This window comes from Onychostoma macrolepis, chromosome 06 (assembly GCF_012432095.1).
Source record: "Onychostoma macrolepis isolate SWU-2019 chromosome 06, ASM1243209v1, whole genome shotgun sequence".
NCBI classification, from domain to species: Eukaryota; Metazoa; Chordata; class Actinopteri; order Cypriniformes; family Cyprinidae; genus Onychostoma; species Onychostoma macrolepis.
Window position 1 is genome coordinate 28,410,803 of NC_081160.1, and position 21,668 is coordinate 28,432,470.

Sequence of the window (21,668 nt, forward strand, 5' to 3'; positions counted from 1 at the left end):
TCTCACATTCATTGAGTAAATGTTAACTCTAGTTGTCATCTAATGGACAATAGGATTCCTGTAGTCAACCATTTATTTAGAAAAAAGGGGGGAGGGGTTTTTGTCAGGTTTTTTTCTTTTATAATTGTTGTAAAGTAATATCAGAATTATGTGGTTTCTTAAAATGTTATTTCAGGTCATCTTGGCGACCTGAAGTCATTCTTGTGGCTGTATAAAAAAACAGCTTTAATGTGAAGAGGGACAGTTCACCCAAAAATGACAATATTGTCAGCATTTACTCACTCTCGTGTTTTTCTAAGACTGTATGACTTTCTCTGGAACACAAAAAAGAAGTGCCCACACAGTGAAAGCCAATAGAGCCTAATGTTGTTTGGACCCCACTGACATTCAAAATATCTTGTTTTCTTCCCGTAAAGAAATAAAATGACACTGAATAAGAAAATGATGACATTTGACATTGAATTTTAGGGTGAACCAAGCATCTTGCATACTCCTGAAATGACTTTCTGCACTAGGATTTTGGGTCGCAGTTCTTGATGATTGCAATATCTTCGTTCTGATGTTAAACAGAATGATGCAAAGTGATTTCAAGAATCTTCACAGCATTTGACTAATGACATTTCCCATAAATAATCATAATATCACAAGCCAAAACATATGAAAATAAACAGTTCCACTTGTGTCCTGTAACGATTCCTTGATAAAAACATCACGCTCAGGCATTCACTGACAGACTTGTGACAATGACAACTCCTCTGTGAAAAATGAGGTCACGATATGCGGCAACACAAAGCATCTAAGAGGAGCCATGAAAAATAACAGAACTGCTGTCAGGACCAGGCCTGCATCCATAAAATCAGTATTGGGTCTCATAGAGTAACTAATGAACCCAAACTGGTTTATTCAATAGATAAGCAATGCCTTAGTAATTCAAGCTGCCATACAGACACATGGCTTCAATCTAATTTGGCCCTTATTAGTAGGAAACTGTAAAATGGTGTAGTTAGTGTTTGTGGGGTAAAGGAATAGTCTGTAGGCCATTAGATGTACTGGACCCCTAAAATGCCTGCAAAGTGTCCCCTGAGAAACATAACAAGGGCCTATCTTTTTGAGTTTTCTTTTTCCTCTCCTCCTCTCTCACTCACTGCTTCCTTTCAATGTGAACCAGCTGTGGCGTCTGGAGCCTTTAGTGTCACCCTGTGCGTGTGTTTGAATGTGTGTTTTATTACCTGTGTTGGACCAATAATTATTTGAGGTGTTTGGAACCAGTGTCCATATGCTTTGATCTTGCTTTGCATAATCAGTTGTCTCTAAAGCAAGACCTTTAAAAGTAGTTGCATTGTTGGTATTAAATAATTTCGGGAAGCTATATACTCAGTGGTGTGCCATGATTTACTTCAACTAAAACTATTTAAACACCATTTGTTTGGTTATTTTTTTCTTTACGCGTGCAGATTTTATGAACTCGTTAAATGAGAGACTACATGGGATATATGTAAATTAAATTGTTTATAGTAACGGTTTTATTTCAAAAATAGTTCATTTGGTAGTCACAGATTGTAACTTAAGAGGACAAAAAAATTGGTAGGCATTGAAGTACTCAAAATACACATTTTTCTTGATGTTGATTTAAAAAAATAAAAATAAAAACTCATGGATATGTTGTGTCAACTTACCAAAGATGCATGTTTACAGCATAGGTACAAGTGATATAGCTTATTAATAAGTATTATAATAAAGTTGTTGTTTTTTTAAATGTTTTTTGGGGTAATTTAAGCTAAGTCTATCAGTTGCCTTTACATCTCAAAGTCTTGTTTCTGTCTTACGGCTTCCATACAGGGACTTTACAATGGTTTGCTTTAATCCTACTACTACATACCTTATGAAGTGAAATCACTCGCTGGCTGACTTTTGAGAAAGAGGCCTGCGCCACAAGTAAGCTTTAGAGGAATATATATAAAATGCAAAATATACTATTTATAAATTCTATAGGAATATAGAATGATAGATTATAGAATTGCCCAAAATTATATATTTTCGTATATAGTAGTCAACATTTGAAGTGGATCAAAAAAGTTCATCAAAGTTGTCCTAGGGCAAGAACGAGTTTTGGTTTTAGATTATAGGACAACTTTGATGAAAGGTTTTGATCCAAATGTTGACTAGTGCATATATAGAGTATATACAGAATTCACCAAAATTATATACAGTAGCCTATATTTATAATTTTGGGGAATTCTGTCCTCAAACCTAAAAGAAAAAGAAAGAAAATACTAAAAAGCAACAGCATTTTCATAAATCAGAATGCAGTAGACAAATTACACGTTTAATTCTTTATTATATTAATTTAAAATGTTATTTTTAAATTTTTACAATGAAAAGCGCGAGATTCTGCTACGTTTTTCCCGAGTTTTTAACTGGGTCAATTGGATTTTGGTCTCGAGTCATTCATTGCATGAATCAATAATGATCATAGACATTGCATCTACAATTTTCAGACGATATATATATATATATACATGAATGTACAGATTATTATTATTTTTTTTATCTACCCAATAACTATATTTACTCATAAACTTCGTCTTTCAACAACAAAAAAACATTCCCCATTAGTTTAAAACAATTACCATTACAACCAATGTCTTCACCAAACATAGGTTCGCCAAAACGTTTTTTTTTTTCTTTTTCTTTTTCTTACTGTAAAATACTCTTATTAAATAATCTCTCTGAATATGTCGTTTTGTGTAATTATATATCTATTTTTGTTTTCTTTTATTTATTGTTGAGAGTGTTGGCGGTTTTATTGTAGTAAACACCAACAACTATTTGGCGGCAACTGTGGTTGTCATGGTGATTTTCCGTTTTTTGGCGGATCCTCTTTCTCGTTTATAGCAGCTCAAAAAGGTTACAGGTCAGAACCGGACGCTTTAACATTTTTTCCCCCCATAAAGTGCTTACTCTTTTCATTAACGTGAACATTTTAAAAATAAATTTACAATTAATTAAGATGTGATTTAAAGTACTTCGGTAATCACCCAGGTGGCTCTTCTCCATTATTCCCGAGCGTTTGTGACTAGCAGTAGGTATATCTGGTCAGGAAATCTCCGATTATATGATGGAGCGCACTGATGTTCGGTTGTCATAATCCCACAGGGTTTTATAAACAAGCCTCTAGGATTGGGACAGTCCCATCCTCCTCCTCCTGTCAGGGCAGCGGGTGTTCAGCATTTCGGGTAACCCATGCGGCAGTAGCAGACGGTTTTGAACAGGCGGCAGTGGCAGAAGGCGCACTGATCGCAGCACACCGCGTTGGGCGTCTTGCAGCTGCTCCAGAGCGGGACGCAGTTCGGCGGCGGCGGAGGTCTCTTCACATGGTTGTTGAATTTCTGAAACACATACCAAATGAAGGTTTATGTGGTGCATTTTATATCTGTTATTGAGTAAACATGAGCCAATGATTAACATGAACCGAAAATGATTACAATTTTAGCATAAATTACGACCGTACTCTCATTTTACTACGACTAAATAAATGTGTCTGTAAATAAACTTTTGTAAAAAGTAAGTGTACTTGGTTACCAGGGAGACAAAGGTGCCAGAGAAGAGCCTGACGCGTGATGTGTGAAGAAAACAAAGATCTAACGTTAGGTAAATATCACTTAACTTAATTTCCAAGCAATTTGTCCTATTTTAAAAGTTGGGAAATGTAATTTAATTGTGTAAAATTCTAGCTATAAAACTAGCCTTAGCAAAACAAAGGTGTGGACTATATTATCTCCAAAAATATTTAAAATGTCATTTCCGCCACAGAATGCTGTACTAATGTCAATACAGCTATTTAAATGTTAATAAACATATATTTATATTACCCTAAATAGACAGATAGATCAATAAATACATTAAAAAATTAATTTTATCCTGAAATTAAAATATTTTAAGACTGATACAAGGCGGTAGACTGAATAAACAGATTTTTCAGGGTTTGTACACTGATTTTTTTTTTATTAACAGCATATATGTTTTAAAGGTAACACTTTACAATGTGTCATTTGTTAACATTAGTTAATGTATTAACTATCATGAACAAACAATGAACAATGCATTTATTACACTATTTATTAATCTTTGTTAATGTTAGTTAATGAAAATACAGTTGTTCATTGTTTATTCATGTTAGTTCACAGTGCATTAACTAATGTTAACAAACACAACTTGTGATTTTAATAATGCATAAGTAAATGCTGAAATTAACATTAACTAAGATTAATAAATGCTGTAGAAGTATTGTTCATTCTTAGTTCATGTTTACTAATGTTGTTAACTAATGAACCTGATTGTAAAGTGTTACCATTTTAAAAATAATTGAAATCACCATAAACTAAATTAAACACCCTAAGAGAATTGTGTGTGTGTGATTTTGCAGCTTTTCATGATTATATTAGTGTGGAACAAATGTATTAAAGTGGTAAACATAAATGAATATCTAACTTTACAAACCTTTTTTGGTTTCTTTTCCGTTTTCTTGTTCTTCTTAGGTGTTTTTGAAAGCCCTTCGATAGTGGAAAACAAATAAATTAGAACATATACATCATTTAAGTTTAACGTTTCTAAATTAGTAAATTATGATACATTCATACTGATGTGATTAAAAAAAAACTTAGCACTTGGCTAGAAGTTTCTGTTGACCATTTTTACAGTTCATGATTAAGAATGATAGATTAAGAATCTGTAAGAGAAAGAAGCCTTACCGACTATGAGCACAGAAGGTGCATCTGTTTGGTTATTTGCTTGTAAGCTGATGGTTGTTTGGTTGGAGCTGTATTGTTCCTCCATAATCATGTGTGTGTGTACCGTAACACAGCAGGCTAAACAGAGCAGCGCACAGCACAGCAACATTGACGGATTCATATTAAGACTTCACCCTGCACGAGACAATAGTTTCACACACAAACATCAAAAACAAAAAGCTGCAGATTTAGTATTAATCACATACTTAAACAAACAGAATTAGCCATGCGCAAAATTGGATGTTCAATCTTTAAAGGCGTGTGCTATTTTAACCCCCTGAACAAACAAACAAAGAGAGAGAAAAAACAATAGACAAAACTAGCCTTTATGAATTATCTTTGAAAGGTAAAATTGATCCAAACTGAAGCTCAAATTGTTGTGTAAATGCACAGAAATTAGACGTAAAACAAACGTAAGTGTAAAATATTTCTTTATGCCATCGTACACAAAATACACATACAAAAAACATCTATCAGAGCAGTTTAATGGCAGTTAAAATTATAACCTATAGATTTAGCATAAAACCACTTCTCCAGCCGCCAATGGAGTCATTTTTTGTAGTAGGCCAAATAGCATGTACCAAGAAAACAAGAAGGACTGTTATATTCCAGTGCAGTAAGTTCTATATTAATACCCACAAAAGACTTAAAAGTTCACAAGCAGAGCTACAGTTCCGGTTTACAGTATTTCTAGTGGCATTTGATCACAGTTCATCATGTCTCACCATGTTCAACCTCCTGTTTCTGACAACCTCGTGTTTTCTTTATATCCTCTTTCAGGGAGCATTCAAAAGCGAAACTACCCATGGTAATCTTCAGGAGTCGGTGTTGGGAATTTACAAACTGACCTGTCCTGGTGAGTAACGGGGCCCCCTGTTTTCCCTTTGTGTAGCTGGCTTGAGATATTCCCCGCTCCCCTGCTGAGACTGAGAGAGAAATGTCAGACAGACTTTTGTAGTCGGGAAATTCAGAAAGGGGCGAAATGATCAAATTAAGCAGGGGCGGATCCACACGCCCAGACGGGACAGAGGGAGAGAGACCGACGTAAAAAATAAAAATAAAATATAAGAGAAAGGGTGAAGGATAACTGTGTGTATGAAGAGAGAGCAAGTGTGTGTGTGTGTGTGTGTGTCGTGGCCCGAAAACATATTTGGACACTTATGTCAACCCTTAAAAAGGTATGAATGAATGGCAGAAACACTTTTGTCTTAATGAACATAATAAACAACAGATATACAGATCAAATTAAAGCATTTTTCACTGTCCGGTTGTCGAACGTTAATGGAACGTGTTCATATTTAATGTGATGAACTACCTTAATATAAATCACCAAAACACCAGTTGCACAAAAAGGCTCAGAAAAGCACAGATGCCACTTGCTTTGATATTTTGTTATCTAATGCAATGACATTTGGACATGAAGTGTCCAAATACTTTTTAGGGACATGTGTGTGTTTGTGAGGGAAAACCCTGAGAGTTATTTTTATTTTTTGAATAAAAAGGTAGGAATGTGAACAATATTCACCCACACATGAGAGCCTGTTTTTGATTTGTGACTCAAATGTCATCAGATCCGATGCAGGCACATGACATAATCAGTAATTACACACAGAAAACAAGAAGAATTTGCTTTGTTTTCCTCTCGGGGCAGGTATGATTGTTACAAGATCATCGGAACAAATGACCAAAAGCACATGCATTTGGATATTTATTTGATATGGATTTGGTGCATGCATGCTTTTTGATCTGTCTTCTAGTTTACACTCAAGGCGTTTCATTACACCTTCAACAACAGTTTGAGTACAAATAGTGATATTTTTAAAGTGGGGAGGAACATTTTGACCAGCAGATGACGCTATAATTGCTTTCCTGAGCTCTGAAGTTCGTCCACTGAATTTAAAATCACATTTGGCCAGTGGGAAACCTGTTTTCTCTTTAGATGACTTCTCACTTCTGACTTAGATGTCCGACCTTCTGACCTTTGAAGCAAATGCTCATAACAAAATCATGTACTGGTAAACATTGTTTTCCAAAGATTCTTCCAAAGGAAGGGCCCAGATGTTACAAATAGATTCAATGTGAACTGATGGTGTGCGATAAACACAGAAATGGGTTGATTCCATGCGCTTTAGGCTGCAATAGAAAAGGCCACCCACAGATACAATACTGCTTTATACATCTCAATAAATAGGATGGAATGAATGTAAAATATTAATTTTACAAGATTTTCTATAAAATGCACAGACCTACATTCTCATAAAAAATGTACCAAACATTTACTGGGGCAGTACTATTTCAAAAGGTAATTATATGTACTTTACTTTTAAAGTATTGATTTGCAGTGTTGGGGTAATGCATTACAAGTATTGCGAGTTGCATAATCAGATTACTTTTCAAGTGAGTGACTAGTAAAGTAACGCATTACTTTTTAATTTACAAGAAAATATCTGAGTTACTTTTTCAAATATGTAACACCAGTTACTTTGTTTTCTCATTTATTGACTGACAGCTCTGCTGTCCTCATGTTGAGAGAAATTGGGAGTTCTAGACTAAATGTGAGCATGCGTTTACTGATCTTATTTGGACAAAAACAGATTCAGTATTCTTCAAAATGAATAAAATGCAAATTTACAATATGAAGCAAACCTGCAATAATTAAATGTTAAATGTCACAAATATTCTTTATGTATTTAATTCCATTTTATTTACCAATGATCCAATTCAACCATACCAATATTATGCAAAATTGAGTGTTTCTTTCTTCTTCTTCTTCTTTTTTTTTTTTTTTTTTTAATTACTTATGCGTGTTGAACTTTCTTCTCTTATTGCGCCCTATTCTTCATGAAATCCAGAATGGCAGCATAGCTGAAAGGTTTGTTTGAGGCTTCTTCATTTCACTTTTGGTGTAAAAGGCATTTACATTTGCCAAAAATATTGCAAGCCCAGCCCAAATGAGAAAAAGTAATGCAAAATTAATGTAACACATTACTTTCTACAAAAATGAACACAATTAGTTACTTTTTAGGGAGTAATGCAATATTGTATTGCATTACTTTTAAAAGTAACTTTCCACAACACTGCTACACTCTTAAAAATAATTAAAAATAACGGTGCTTCATGATGCCATAGAAGAACCTTTTTGTCTAAATGGTTCCATAAAGAACCTTTAACATCTGAAGAACCTTTCTGTTTCACAAAAGGTTCTTTGTGGCAAAAGAAGGTTCTTCAGATTATAAAAAGGTAAGAAAGAGATGGTTCTTTAAAGAACATTTGACTGAATGGTTCTTTGTGGAACCAGAAATGGGTCTTCTATGGCATCGCTGTGAAGAACCTTTTAAGCACCTTTATTTTTAACATACCGTTTTCACATTACGGACATAAAAGGGTTGCAAATGCCATTTCATGTTTACTTTAAAGTGACAAATCTGTAAAAATGCTTTGAAGAAACAATGTTGTCAGTCTTGATTTTTATTGTTTTTTTGGCTGGCTCTTACATTCACATATTCAGCGCCAAAATATGCAAGTACATTAGGTAATTACATCCATTATTTGCTCATCTGGATGCTTCCAGAGACTTGGACAACAATTGTGAAATCCAAAGCCATGCAAGTGGAAAAGCCAACCGAGTGAGTGCCGAACATTGCTCTCAAGAGATTTGGGAAACCTTTGAATCGTCCAGAATGAAGAGAGGCTATAAAGGCTGGCTTGACAGGGTCTGGACAATTTAAGAAAGCATGTGTTTCTTAGCCACTTATTTTCGGTCATTAACACCAGCTTTGTCTTCTGGGCTGCTCCACCTTTAACGCTCTCCCATGAGCATTCATATGGGATGGAGAAAATGTGCCCTCTACTAAGAGAAAAAACATGAAAGTTTAATGATTTCAACATATCTTACAAATTACCGTGATCATGTTTTGGCTCCTTTAAATTGTAAGACATATCTTTGAGCGGAGTGGACATCCAAAAACCTGTGTCTTTGATGATTACATTTACTGAAGAAGAAAAAAAAATTTTTTGTTTTAAAATGTAAGAGAATATATTGTATCTTCACTGTATATTTAGTTAGTTCTCATTGCTATTATAGTTACTAAACTGAAAATATGAAACAATTTTAGTTTGAAATAAACATGATGTATTCAAATAACCAAACCTAAAAGTGAAATAAAAATGAACGAAAACTATATAGACAGAAAAATTACAAAAACACACAACAAATGACTAGGGCAAACTAAAATATAAAAATAGAACATTTCAAATTATTAACAAAAACTGTAATGGTAGGCTATAATAGTATCTCAGTGATACCAAACCTATTAATGCTTAAAACAAGAAAAATAATATACTAACTAATGGCTTATAAAAAATGCTCATTTAAAATATATTATCTGAAAACAAGTCTTATCATATCCAGTCTTGCCTCTCAAATAAATGAATGTTGGTTTAAAGATGTTTTGATATTATATTCACTTTTCTCTACAATGAAAATGCATGGTGATCACTGGGTATCAAGTGATTTTGCTTTTATTTATTTCATTTTTATTTTTTGAACCAGTTGCATGCACACTGTCTCGCCATGTGAGTCACGAATGTCCCACGTTTTACAGGCTTGGTGCTAAATTGCCAAGGTGATAAAATGGTTGCATAGTCAGTTTGATTTAGTTGCTAAAGAAAAGCTAAATAAAGTTGTATAATAAATGGCATTATAAAACTATCATTCTCTTCCTCTCAAAAACAATAGTTTGGAGCACATGGTTACAATTTAAGTCTGTTACGAGTCAATGGTTAAACATGCAGTGATTTAACATGAACAACTTTTCAGCACTGGATCTTGCATGCAGCATCTCTTTTAATATTTTGTTCTCTGTATCACTTAAAATGGTTCATTTTTGTCCTTTATTTAAGGTGATTTTGGCTGCATATTCAACCTACCACTAGAAAATACCACTAGAGATCAGAATTTACATTTATAAATTAGACTGAACATTTAAAGGTTATTAGAGAATCACTTTACCATTATGAGCTCTTTTCCTCAATCACGAACTTTGACATTTTTAATGAATGAAAATTTTATTGTTATAATAAATGAAAGAAGCAGTATAATAAAAAAAAAAGTTCTATATTTTGTCAATATTTTTTTTGTTTTGTAAGTCACATATTCTCACTGAAATATGAGATTATTTCACAAACTGATATAGATATATACACACACACACACACACACACACACATATACATATGTATACATAATTTTATCTTATGTTATCTTTTTTTTTTTTTTCACAATTCTAATCTTGGGTCCTGGTTTTGAAACATGAGATTTTGTAAAACAGACTTTTCAATTGTTTTAGCATAAGATAAAATTAGAGATATATATTCATTTGTGAAAATGAAGTGAGGAAACAAATGTCCACACCACAGAAAAGACGTAGTATATTTTCAGTATATAATGGTAAACTGACATTGTGATGAGTGATTCTACATATGTTTCCATTTTCAGCATATAGTTGAAGCTATTATGTTGTTTGGTAATACCATGGGTAGAGAAACCTTTGATTTCAACATCTTACATTTAGTTTCAAAGCCTTATTGCGATCCAGTTTCAGAAATCACAGAACAATATGTCTCTGAGATCAGTGGAAAACTGCTTGGCATGTGAATAAGTGCCCACAGACTCCAAATAGCAGCACTGTTCACTATCTGTCAAATCTGTCTACCTGATTTAAGGTTTTGCAGACTTCTCTCTATTCTCCGAAACCTATGACACTGTGTATATTTTCAGCTTCACCAGTGCTAATGCTATACACATAAACAAGAAATGGGCCTATAATGAAAATAAGACGTCTTGGCATAGCTTCAGTGTTTTGATTAGTAATGTGTATATGTTCTTTTTCCAGTCTAAAAACAAGGCTCAGGCTCTGCGAGAACTACAGTAACAAAGAGATTTATTACATTAAAAATACTTTTGTAATTTTACAACCCTCAAAAGCAATAATGTCAAATTTGTGAAGCGATTAGCTGAATGTATAACCTAGATATACGTTCAAATGAGGACCTCGTGTAACCTTCATGATAAGCTGTGAAAATAACTCAATTTAAGACAGAGAGAGCGAGAGAGAGAGAGAAAGAGAGAGAAGGAAAAATACTTTTTATTTTACCTTCTGCACATATTGGATTTTCCCATGGTCTTCCCTCCCATGCTAAAAAAGCATAAACTACTTATGTCCTATGCAGATTTACACATGAATCTATTTTCTGTCACTTCACAGTTGTGGTAAGAGTGCAACAGCTCTTTTACTGAAAATTGAGCTGCTCCGAGCAAGCGTAGTATGGAGAATGCATACATTAGCAACGTTCCACCCCTTAGGTAAATTATACATACCCTAAAAAAACGCTCCCGATGCACTGCTGGTCTCCAGTTTACTGTCTGTGATATATTACATAGGGGAGACCATGGCTAGCTGTGATACTCTGGATACACAAACCTGAATGCCTTAAACGGCACAACTGAAACCAAACATCAAACATAGACATTTTGCAAAGGTTTAAGACCATTTTAATTTAAGAACGTTTTAAACTAGGTTTTGATTTTTAACAAAACTCTTTACTAAAGGCTTTATACTGCAAGACAATATTGTTTACTAAGACACACACACACACACACACACACATATACTACTATTACTTGGAGCACCATATAAATATATACATATAAAATGGGTGATTCTCACGAAGAACAAAAATCTGCAGCAATTTAAAAATCCTTGAATGTTAGAAACCTCTCATGGCTGATGATGCACGTATCAGGAAATGTTTCAGGTGTTTAGGAAAGTACTGTGGTGGTTTTTGCTGTTATTCAGGACTACTTTGGCGAGAAAATAAGTCAAAATGACCATTTACACCCTATGGCTGTATTTGATCTTACAAGTGAAAAGTTCACGTTTATTTGCACTATGATTGGAAGAAGTAACATTGTAACATACTGCAAATAGCATTGTTATGAAAAAGCAGACCATAAGGAGGAAGCAGGAAAGGGTTTTAGCTGTCTGGGAGCCAGAAATCCCTCTGCAATTTTAAACAGATTACAGGAATAAAATGGGTTGCAAACTAATATGAACAATAAAGAAAAAAGCACCAGGTCTGGTTTGTCTCTGGAGGAAGGGTTTGAGAATATTAAAGCAAACGTGAGGGTAAGTAAAATACTCCAGAGGCATGATGTATTCCCCTCTTCAAGCAATACGGTTTAGAAAACAATTTGGGCATTATTTCCAAAGATTTATTGTATCACATAAGAATCTATCTTCTTTGTTCTTTGTTCATTCAAACACCCTCAAGGTTCTGCCAGCTCAAGGGTTTTGGTTCATGAGCTCCAATAATCTGATCAAACATGATATGGAGGGACCAGAGAGTTCTGTAATGTCATAGGCTACTTGCCTGCTGAGATGCTGTAGAAATCACAACATTTTGTGCCATAGTTGTATTAGTTTAATGTGGTGATATTATACTAAAAGACACATCAAGTAACAAACGTTGAAACAAAAAACGTCTCTAGTTTGCCCTACGTAGTTTTGCAGGCCAAAACTACAACAACCATCATGCAATGCGCCTACTACCGCGCATGCGTACGGAGCTCCACCCGGCCTGTCTCAGGCAACGCGCTTATCGAGGAAGGGAGTTCGTTTAGAATAGCCTATAATAACGTTTATTTTTGCTCTCCTGCGTTTTCACTACAAGCCGAAACCATGTCAGGAGACGAGGTTAGTAAACAATCGTTATTTAGGAAGATTGTTAACATGAATTTATTTAGGCAGTCAAAAGAGAAGGGCAGCTGGGCCTACCTGTAAAGGCTGTGAGGAAACACATGTGCACAGCTCGTCTTTTCTAGATCTTTTTGTCATTTGTCAGCTAGTTGGATAGCAAACAGCTTACGTTTCTCTGCTTGTTTTGCCATTTTATTGACAAAACGTTATTGGTACTTCCGTGGAAGTTTACATATGATACCATGTTCTTTGAACATTTACCATGGTAATACTATGGTTGTTTGGACGTTGCAAAGACATGCTCTTTTGGACGAGTATTTTTTTTGTTTGTTTGTTTTGCAGACGTACATTAGTAATACAGTTTCTGTGGTACTACCATGGTTTCTTTGGACATTTTCTACTACTTCACTGTGTTTTTGTTTTGACACATACCATGGTGTTCTTGAAGAATGATGTAATTATACTGTGGTATATGAATATGGAGATTATTTAATTAAGCAGTATCTCATACAAAACGTGCCCCAAAGTAATAAAGTACCATGATATTCTTGGAGTACTGTGTAAATACCATGGTACAAACACTTCAGTGCCATGGTATAAAGTACTGAAGTATTACCATGTCATACCTGTGTAAAGAAGCTTCCACATTGTGTGATTCTTAGATGATAAACTTTATTTATTTAAACTGTTTTATAATGCCTTAAATGAAATCTTGAGTTCATCTACTCCAGATAATTGATCTGTTATTGTTGTGCAAACCAAAATTAGAACCTTTTGAATCTAATCATGGTTGACGTCATCTTAGAGAGCTTTAGTATGATTAGTTGTGACTAGTCTCGTTAGTTGACGATTGCTTGCTTCATTTTGACCTTTTTGATGTCTGTTCAGTGTCATCTCATTATTAAACTCGTGCTCTGGTCCTTCTAGATGATATTTGATCCCACTATGACCAAGAAGAAGAAGAAAAAGAAGAAGCCTTTCATGCTGGAGGAAGATGGTGGAGAGGGAGATGAAGGCCAACAGTTGGAAATGAAAGAGACAGAGGCTGACGGGGCCGAAGAGAAAGAGTTCGATCTTGATGAAGATGAAGGGAGGAAGAAAGGTAAAACACATCATGATTGTATTCTGCTTTAATACTGTTGATTGCCTAGATAAATAGCTGTAGTAATATTGAGTAGAGCACACAAAGCCAGATTATTATGGGCTTTTCCACCTGCCTGGCTAGTGAATGCCCAATTTTCCCCATTTTATCCTACCTGGATGCTGCACACTGGTGGAGTTTGAGGAGAGACCCCCCTCAAATGATTGTAAAGCGCTTTGGGTGTACAGCAATACACAATGAAAGCACTATATAAATGGCTCATTCATTCATTCATACCAGCCGTTTTGATTTTTATAATTAATATACTATAAAATATGTAAAATAACTCAATTTATATTTGATTTCGAACAAATCCTTACAAAGCAATTTCAGGTGGCCAGAAAATAAGTTAATAATAAATTACAATAACAAATTACCCTAAAAGGGAACTTTTTTGCACAAAATGAAGGGATGTTTTTCTCCATTTAATCTTTTTTTTTTTTGCATCAGGATAACAATACAAAGTAATAAACGGCAATATTTGCATGTAAAATGACAATTCTTCAAATCTGTGTTTTTGAAACAATTCACACTGAATTTTACAGAAAAACTGAATTTTCTGAATATTTCCCTGTGTACAACTGGCTTAAGTAATGTAATGGCCACGATTAAAAACTAAGGCAGTGCAATTAATCAAAATCATAATGAAATCATGATGCAAGCATGCTATTTTCTAAAGCGCAGAGCGCATGATTTCTCACGGTGCAGAGCGAGTGTTTTCAGTTCATTACTGCGGGAGTTGGGCTTTGAGAGCGACTGAGGGCAGCTAGAAGTTCAGAGAACTTTATGAAAATATCAATGGAAAAGCGCAGAACGTCAGACAATCACAATTTCTTCTAAGCAAGTAGTTGCGTCTGTTACGGGTGTTTAAACTATGCTGATTATGCTCATGTTTCTGCTGGATTAAGTGCTTAAATCGTAATGTTTACACATTAGGCAAATTAAAGTTATGTATGTTAAAAATTGCAGTTTGGATGTGTATTTACTTATGAATTGGCTTTGTTTAAATGTTTCTTAAAATGACACTTTTTTTTTGTTACTTTGGGCATTCGCAAAGAAAGTTTGCATCTTTCCAACTGTAAGTGCATGTTATATTATTATTATTATATTGCCCTTGCTGTCACTGTTCTAGTTTCGGTTATTTGAGAGACTTTTTAGCCTGGCTTGTTTTTTTGTTTTTATTGTTTTGATGTTTACCAATATTTGTATAAAGCTTTTTGATTAAGCTCTAAATGGTTTCCTTTTGAAATGTGTTTCAAATTCTAAATCATAAACCCCAAAAGGCATTCTTAAATGTAAAGCAAGGAAATATTGTCTCAAATTCTTGATTAAAATCAGAATTGTGACGGTATATATATATATATATATATATATAAAACATGTTTTTCTGTATCGCACAGCCCTGTTTAAAAGTGTCTCGTTCACATGTTCAATCAACAGTGAAATAATATAGAAACAAAAATCCAATATATAGCCCAGCTTTTCTTTGCACACTGAATGTCTATTGAAATGTGAAAAATTATCCAAAAAGTGTGACTTGTTTGATTTGATTTTGGTGATTTTCCAGAAACATCAGATGACTTGGATGACTTAAACTTCTTCAACCAGAAGAAAAAGAAAAAGAAGTCCAAAAAAGAGAAGATTTTTGATGCCGAGCTTGAAGAAGGAATGAAGGTCAGCCGATTGTTTGCACATGTATAGTTGTTAAACTCTCGATTGTTTTCATGGCCGTAATGACTTTTCACATTGAAAGATGTTTTGACCATGAAAGCATTATTCTTCAGTGGCCTTGGATTCCTTTGAACAATAAATTGATGTCTGAGCCTACACATCAGATTCTCTTTGCGTTTGAAGTTTGATCTGTTCAGCACTGACAGCAGTCGTCATGCATCATCTTATACTAAATAAATTGCAAATTTCCAAAAGGAGCTGAAGATCGAAACGGAGCCATCAGAGACACAAGAGGAAGATGATTTAATGCTGCCCATGAAGAAGAAGAAATCAAGAAAAGTCAAAGATTTTCAAGAGGACACAGACAGTCAAAGCAAAGATGATGGTAAGTGCCTTAGTAGGGGTGTCCCTGACTAAGACTTTTCATAATCCAAATCGGAATTTTCGAATCATGCCGATAGTCGACAGATAGTTGAACCATATATTTGGGGGCGGGGCAAATTTATCTCACATAGAATACGCTTCGTTATTTATATAACATAACGTTAATATTACGACTTATAGGCTATCTCTGCACATGAATGCGTCTGTGCGGCTCTGAATGAACTCCTTTTGTGGACGTGTTCTTCACGCAATAACATGCAGAAACACAACTAAACACTAAAAAATCACAGCGTTTTATTATAATAGTGTTCTCATTATAGTGCTTTGTATATGACAGTGCCAGTCATAGTTATTAATATTCTGCATTGTTGTCCTGCTCGCACCGCGTGCTGAAGAAATAATCACAGTATAGTAGCCTACTAATGAAGAGCTCAACCAAATGCATCTTATACGAGATAAATAATATATAAATAAACCCTACCTGATCGACAAAAAAATGAAGTTTTCCACTCTGTGTCAATTTGAGTCTTGTTAAAGACTTAAATCCCTTCTGCCAAGATGCTCCTCTGTGGTGACTGATTAGAAAGCGAAACTTTAATCTATAGGGGAAATTGGATTTATTCACGCACATTAAAATATTTATTTAAAGCTGCTTTCTTTTAAGATTCTTATTTACAGCATTATCATAATAGGCTGTATATTAACTTATTGGGAGAAAACCGGTAGTTCGATGTGAAATCAGACACTGAGCACCCCCATATATCCAAAATGGCATGATAATAATAATAACACCCCGCGAATATTCGACTGTGAGATTGGGAGTCGAGTCAGGCTCCTCGAATCGAAGTATCGTCGACTATTCGGGGACATCCCTATGCCTTAGTAGGGCGTTTTTCTGTAAATAACTGTAATGTTATGGCAGTCTAATTCTGTGCTGTTTGTGTGAAAGGTGTGGAAGATGAAGACAGTAAAAACACAGATGACATCACATTCAGCACACAGACGGGCCCTGCCTGGGCGGGATCGGAGAGGGATTACACGTATGAAGAGGTAAATGGGCACATTTATTACTGGACTTGGCGTTGCAGAACATCTGCGCTTGTTTCGGGTGATAACTTGATAAAGGGCCAGAACCTGCAGCCATCTGGTGCATTTATAGGCAGAACAGCTTTTCTCTGTTAACTTCTCTTTTCTGAGACGCGTTTGGAATTATTACAGCTGGTGTCAAGATGATATTTATTAGATGAAGTTGAAGTTGAGTTCTCGTCAAGTTCACAGAGGTGTAGTTTGTCACATAAGCTGTGGATATGTAATGTTTGACAGTCAGAATGTCACAATATTTACACATGATGTCTTCATTATAAACAGTAGCTTATACATGTATTATGTGTGTGCTTTTATTTATTTATTTTTTTAACACGCAGTGCTTGTTTTGCTATTTAGTCATACATCAAGTATGGGATACATGTCCAAGTACATTTTGGATCCACTGTATATTTAAAGGAATAGGTCACCAAAAATTGGGTGCCGTCAGAATGAGTCCAAATATCAATTAACATCTTGTGAAATGAAAAGCTGCGTGTTTGTAAGAAACGTTTTGCGTCCTTTATCCATTATATTGTTTTGGTCAACCAATTGTTATTTTGGGTAAACCGAGTTCTGTAAAAAGTACTTTTATATTTCTGATTCTGATATTAAGCATATGGGCTGACTGCAGCGTGTTTGATCCCCTTGGAAACTTGAGACTAAATAATCATTGTGTCTTACTTTTAGTTTGTACCACTGTGTTCCTTAATAAAGATAATGGCTGCTTGCATGTGCTCTTATTATTATTGATAATATCACCTTATTTTAGCTTTTGATTAGAGTCTTTAACATCATGCGGGAAAAAAATCCAGACATGGTGGCAGGAGAGAAGAGAAAGTTTGTGATGAAGCCTCCTCAGGTTGTCAGGGTCGGCACAAAGAAGACCTCCTTCGTAAACTTCACAGACATCTGCAAACTGTAAGTCTAAACTAGAAATTGTCAAGCTGTTTTATAGAGCCTCTTTATGAAACTCTTTATTTTCTGGAGTTGACTTTGAGATTGATTTGCTCTAAAGAACTGGAAAGTTGTATTTCTGAATGTTCATTTCTCATTACACTCGTATTGTTGGGCATTTCATATCTGCCAACAAATACTTCATTCAGCAATAATTCATTATTTGTATGGCACTTTACCTTAATCTTTTTTATTTTCCCAGGTTGCATCGACAACCAAAACATCTTTTGGCTTTTTTGCTGGCTGAGTTGGGCACAAGGTGAGTTTATTTAGTGTTTTTTTCTGAGAACTGTTAGATATGCTTGATAAACTTGATATGCTTATTATCTAGCATACAATTAACACTGCATGGCAAGTAGCTTGTTTTCAACACCTGATGTTTTTTTTTTGTTTGTTTGTTTTTTGCCTCTTCTACCTCCAGCAATTCTAAAAATGTGATCCGTTGAACTAATGTTTAATTTATTGCAGTAAATATTAATAAACAATTCTTGCAATAATGTTTTGGAATGACAAATGTTTGTTTTGAAATTGTATTAAAATTTTATAAGTATATTTTATAAAGTATTTTGTAAGTTAAGCATCTCTCAACTATTTGCTGATGAAGAAATACTTCATTTTTTAAAAGAGGCCTTTTTGTGCCCCGCTTGTGGAAAGAGCCTATAATGATCTTCTGTCCGTATGTAATCTCTAAGTGAACTATTATTTTGTTTTATGGGCATCAGATGATTATTAACCTTGCAAAATATGGTCTCATTGTCTGGCAAGCTCTGGGTTTGTTTTTCCTGCGTCTCTGTGCGACTGAAACCCTCCACCAGAACACTTCATTTGCACGTTTTGCTGGAGGCGTTTCACAGGATGTCAGGGAGAAACCTGAATCAGTTGAGAAATGCATTGCTGCTCTAGAGGGAGCGACTGACCTCGTGATGTTTTCAGAAGGCATTATTAAAAGAAAAGCAGGCTGATTTCAGTGCTCCACACTCATTCCAGCACCTCATTGTACCTCAGAAGACACCTGAAAGGAAACGGATCGATTTTGCCTCCTGGATATTTACAGATGATTTTGGTTTTGAAAGTGATCAGTCTAATACATGAGCAGAATTCTTCTTTCTGTAGCTAGAAACAATATAGAAATTAGTTGGTGGTGTGAATTTCTTTTTTTTTAATATTCAGATATGCACTAACCACTGTTTTGACTTTTCAGCGGATCCATAGATGGAAACAATCAGCTCGTCATCAAAGGCAGATTCCAGCAGAAACAGATAGAGAATGTCTTAAGAAGATATATAAGTGAGTGTATATTTGACTGGTGAATTCTTAAAAAAAAAAAAAAAAAAAAAAAAGTTGATTATGTAAGTTGCAAATTAAAATGGCAGAAGGGGTTCACCAAATATTAAATAATGATTTTTATACTATACTATCATCTACATATACACCTTTTTAACAAGATATGCATCTTAAATAATATATATTTGTGCGTCTTAAGTATTGTATATATTTAATATACATGCATGCCATCAAGCACATAGAATTAAAATATAATTACTATATATTGCTTATAGCATAATTATAGGCTTAATTTCAGTATGTATCCTGTGTATGTTTTATTAATACTGCATAGTTAATAATATGCATTACATGGGGGGAACAGACCTGCGCTAAGCAGTATGTTTTTGTGTTGCAGAGGAGTATGTGACGTGCCACACATGTCGGTCTCCTGACACAATCTTGCAGAAGGACACGCGTCTGTATTTCCTGCAGTGCGAGACGTGTCACTCCCGCTGCTCCGTCGCCAGCATCAAGACCGGATTCCAGGCCGTGACGGGCAAGAGAGCGCAGCTGCGTGCCAAAGCCAACTAACGCCTGTCCCTCCTCCATCACACACCTTACACACCTCCACCACCAAACTCAACAAATCCACTCGCGCAGGTTTGTTCAGGAAGTTCTTGGCCATCTCAAATGCATCATTTCATTTCCTTCAGCTCCTCTGAGCTCTGAAATGGCCTATGCCCAGGAAGAGAGTGATGATTTGTTCGGTCTGGCCGTGGAGCAGAGAGAGCGCAGAGCCTGGAGGATTTTATGAATGAACTGGTGGTGAAATTTATTGTTGCTGTATTACCTTCAGAAAAACAATTGAAATAAAATGCATACCAGCTCGGCAAACACGTGCAGCGTATGTTTCTGGGAAGGCATATCGCTATACATTTAGAGAGGCTGAATGTGATTAAGAAATGAGCCTGATAATTGGCCTGGAATGTACTGTGGTTTAGTATAATATTTCCGCCGCTTATGTTTTTCTGTGCTTTATAAAAAAAAAAGTTGAATATATGTTGATTGAACATTTCTTAAAAGAACTGTTTTTAAATTAATAAGAAAAAAAGCAGTAGCCAGTTTGTACTTTTCCATAACTGAAACTAGTTTGTTCATCCTCTAGATTTAGTGTTTTTTGATCTCATCTCATAAAGTGTTTAAACAAATTAGTTTATAATTTTGTCCTCTGTATTATACATATAGTCATTGTATAATAGGCATTTCAATCACTGTCATCTAAAAATCTTTTTAAAAAAATAGACTTTGAAGGGAATTGTTGTAAATGTAGTTATTTTTGTGCTCCATGTTGTATAACTGTTTGAGGGGGAAAGTCATTTTGCTGGAATTTTTTTCTACTAAAACAGTTATAAGTATTATAATGGCTGTTTTAATCTTAAAATGAAATTACCCAGAACTGATAATTACCCTAAAAAATGTGAAGAAAACTGGCTTTTCTATAGCGTTTACTGTGCATCGGTCCAAATGAATCCAACCTTTGCCTGTTTAAGCTCCACAGGGCCTCAAAATCCCACTGACATAAATCAAGGAATGTTATTCTGACACCCAACATTCCTGTGTATTCCTATACATGCGATACTCGAACCCAACACCCTCTTACTGTAAACCACCACACTTCTTTATGCGACTGCTCAAAGTGTGACAGCTGAACGAGATAGGAAGCAAAATCCCGGAGCAAAACACATTGTTATGAAGTAAATATGAAACACGACACTCGTTCAATACACTTGATGTATTGGTGCAAAGGCCTTTTCTCGTCGTGTTCTGGAGAAATCACTAGCACCGGTAAAATGTCTAAATTGCTTCCTAATGCAAGTTCTGTATTAACTGGCATCTGTTGCGTACGTACCTGGCTATTCTCAGTGTTTTTGTGTTAAAAGTAGTTCATACGTGTTTTGGCCGTGATTAAAGGCATTACCAGCTCCAGGGACTAGAAGGAGAGTCATAGCAGCGGCTTCTGGTTAACGTCCTACATCACTCACTTACGAGGTGACAAGGGGATGAATAATGAGCAGGGTTTCTTGACTGACCCGGACAAGGCTGTCTCTGCTGCATGGGAGGAAATGCGTTGGAGTGATATAAAAGTAACATCCGTCTGGCTGCTATGCACAAAGCTGAATTTACCACCATAGCTGAAGCCAAAACATTTTAGCCGAATTTTGTTTATTTGTTGCCAAATGTTTGAGTTTTGACATGCTAAACGCCTTAAACTGATTCAGAAATTTCTCTCTTGTCATTATCTTTAATTATAGGGGGCGTTATGTTTTGCAGCCTGAATGTCAGATTCTGTAAATCATATGCAAAACCAGAATCCCAACCACTGGCTTATATCCTTCTTAAGTTATGTCTTTATAACTTTATTTTTTCTCTAAATTCAGAGGGAAGTTGCATCAACAGCCATTGACAGTATTAATGCTGTCTTAAAGGGACAGTTCACTCAAGAATTAAAAATTCTGTTACAATTTACTTACCATGTCATTCCAAACCTGTATGACTTTCCTATGGAAGCCCATTTCTGTCACTAACTAAACAAATAAAATGGGTAATTGTGACTTTTGA

At 35.1% G+C, this 21,668-nt stretch overlaps 2 protein-coding genes across 4 annotated transcripts; one reads left to right on the top strand and one right to left on the bottom strand.

Moving 5' to 3' along the window:
- Positions 1 to 3,224: 3,224 nt before the first annotated feature.
- asip1 (agouti signaling protein 1) lies at positions 3,225 to 4,911 on the bottom strand. Its single transcript, XM_058778264.1, has 3 exons — positions 4,752 to 4,911; positions 4,501 to 4,553; positions 3,225 to 3,389 (listed from the first exon to the last, which is right to left on the bottom strand). Exons 1-3 carry the CDS (start codon positions 4,909 to 4,911, stop codon positions 3,225 to 3,227), a joined length of 378 nt encoding a protein of 125 aa, XP_058634247.1.
- Positions 3,273 to 21,668, top strand: eif2s2 (eukaryotic translation initiation factor 2, subunit 2 beta). 3 transcript variants are annotated; one of them, XM_058778261.1, is made up of 11 exons: positions 3,273 to 3,411; positions 3,586 to 3,651; positions 5,571 to 5,646; positions 13,475 to 13,649; positions 15,256 to 15,362; positions 15,615 to 15,744; positions 16,693 to 16,793; positions 17,599 to 17,747; positions 17,986 to 18,042; positions 18,985 to 19,070; positions 19,465 to 21,668. In XM_058778261.1, the coding sequence occupies exons 4-11, from the start codon at positions 13,475 to 13,477 to the stop codon at positions 19,638 to 19,640; spliced, it is 981 nt and encodes a 326-aa protein (XP_058634244.1). In that variant the 5' UTR covers positions 3,273 to 3,411; positions 3,586 to 3,651; positions 5,571 to 5,646; the 3' UTR covers positions 19,641 to 21,668. The 3 variants fall into 3 exon arrangements, with proteins under 3 accessions (XP_058634244.1, XP_058634245.1, XP_058634243.1); XM_058778262.1 differs by having other exon boundaries at positions 3,362 to 3,377; XM_058778260.1 differs by lacking the exons at positions 3,273 to 3,411; positions 3,586 to 3,651; positions 5,571 to 5,646 and adding an exon at positions 12,386 to 12,544.

Excerpts from the sequence above, each read along its gene's own strand:
- asip1 (XM_058778264.1), bottom strand. The coding sequence starts at position 4,911 with ATGAATCCGTCAATGTTGCTGTGCTGTGCGCTGCTCTGTTTAGCCTGC. Across the intron at positions 4,554-4,751 it reads ACCTTCTGTGCTCATAGTCG|GGCTTTCAAAAACACCTAAG; the intron begins GTAAGGCTTCTT and ends CCACTATCGAAG. Across the intron at positions 3,390-4,500 it reads CGGAAAAGAAACCAAAAAAG|AAATTCAACAACCATGTGAA; the intron begins GTTTGTAAAGTT and ends TATGTGTTTCAG.
- eif2s2 (XM_058778260.1), top strand. Across the intron at positions 13,650-15,255 it reads AGATGAAGGGAGGAAGAAAG|AAACATCAGATGACTTGGAT; the intron begins GTAAAACACATC and ends GTGATTTTCCAG. Across the intron at positions 15,745-16,692 it reads CAGTCAAAGCAAAGATGATG|GTGTGGAAGATGAAGACAGT; the intron begins GTAAGTGCCTTA and ends TTTGTGTGAAAG.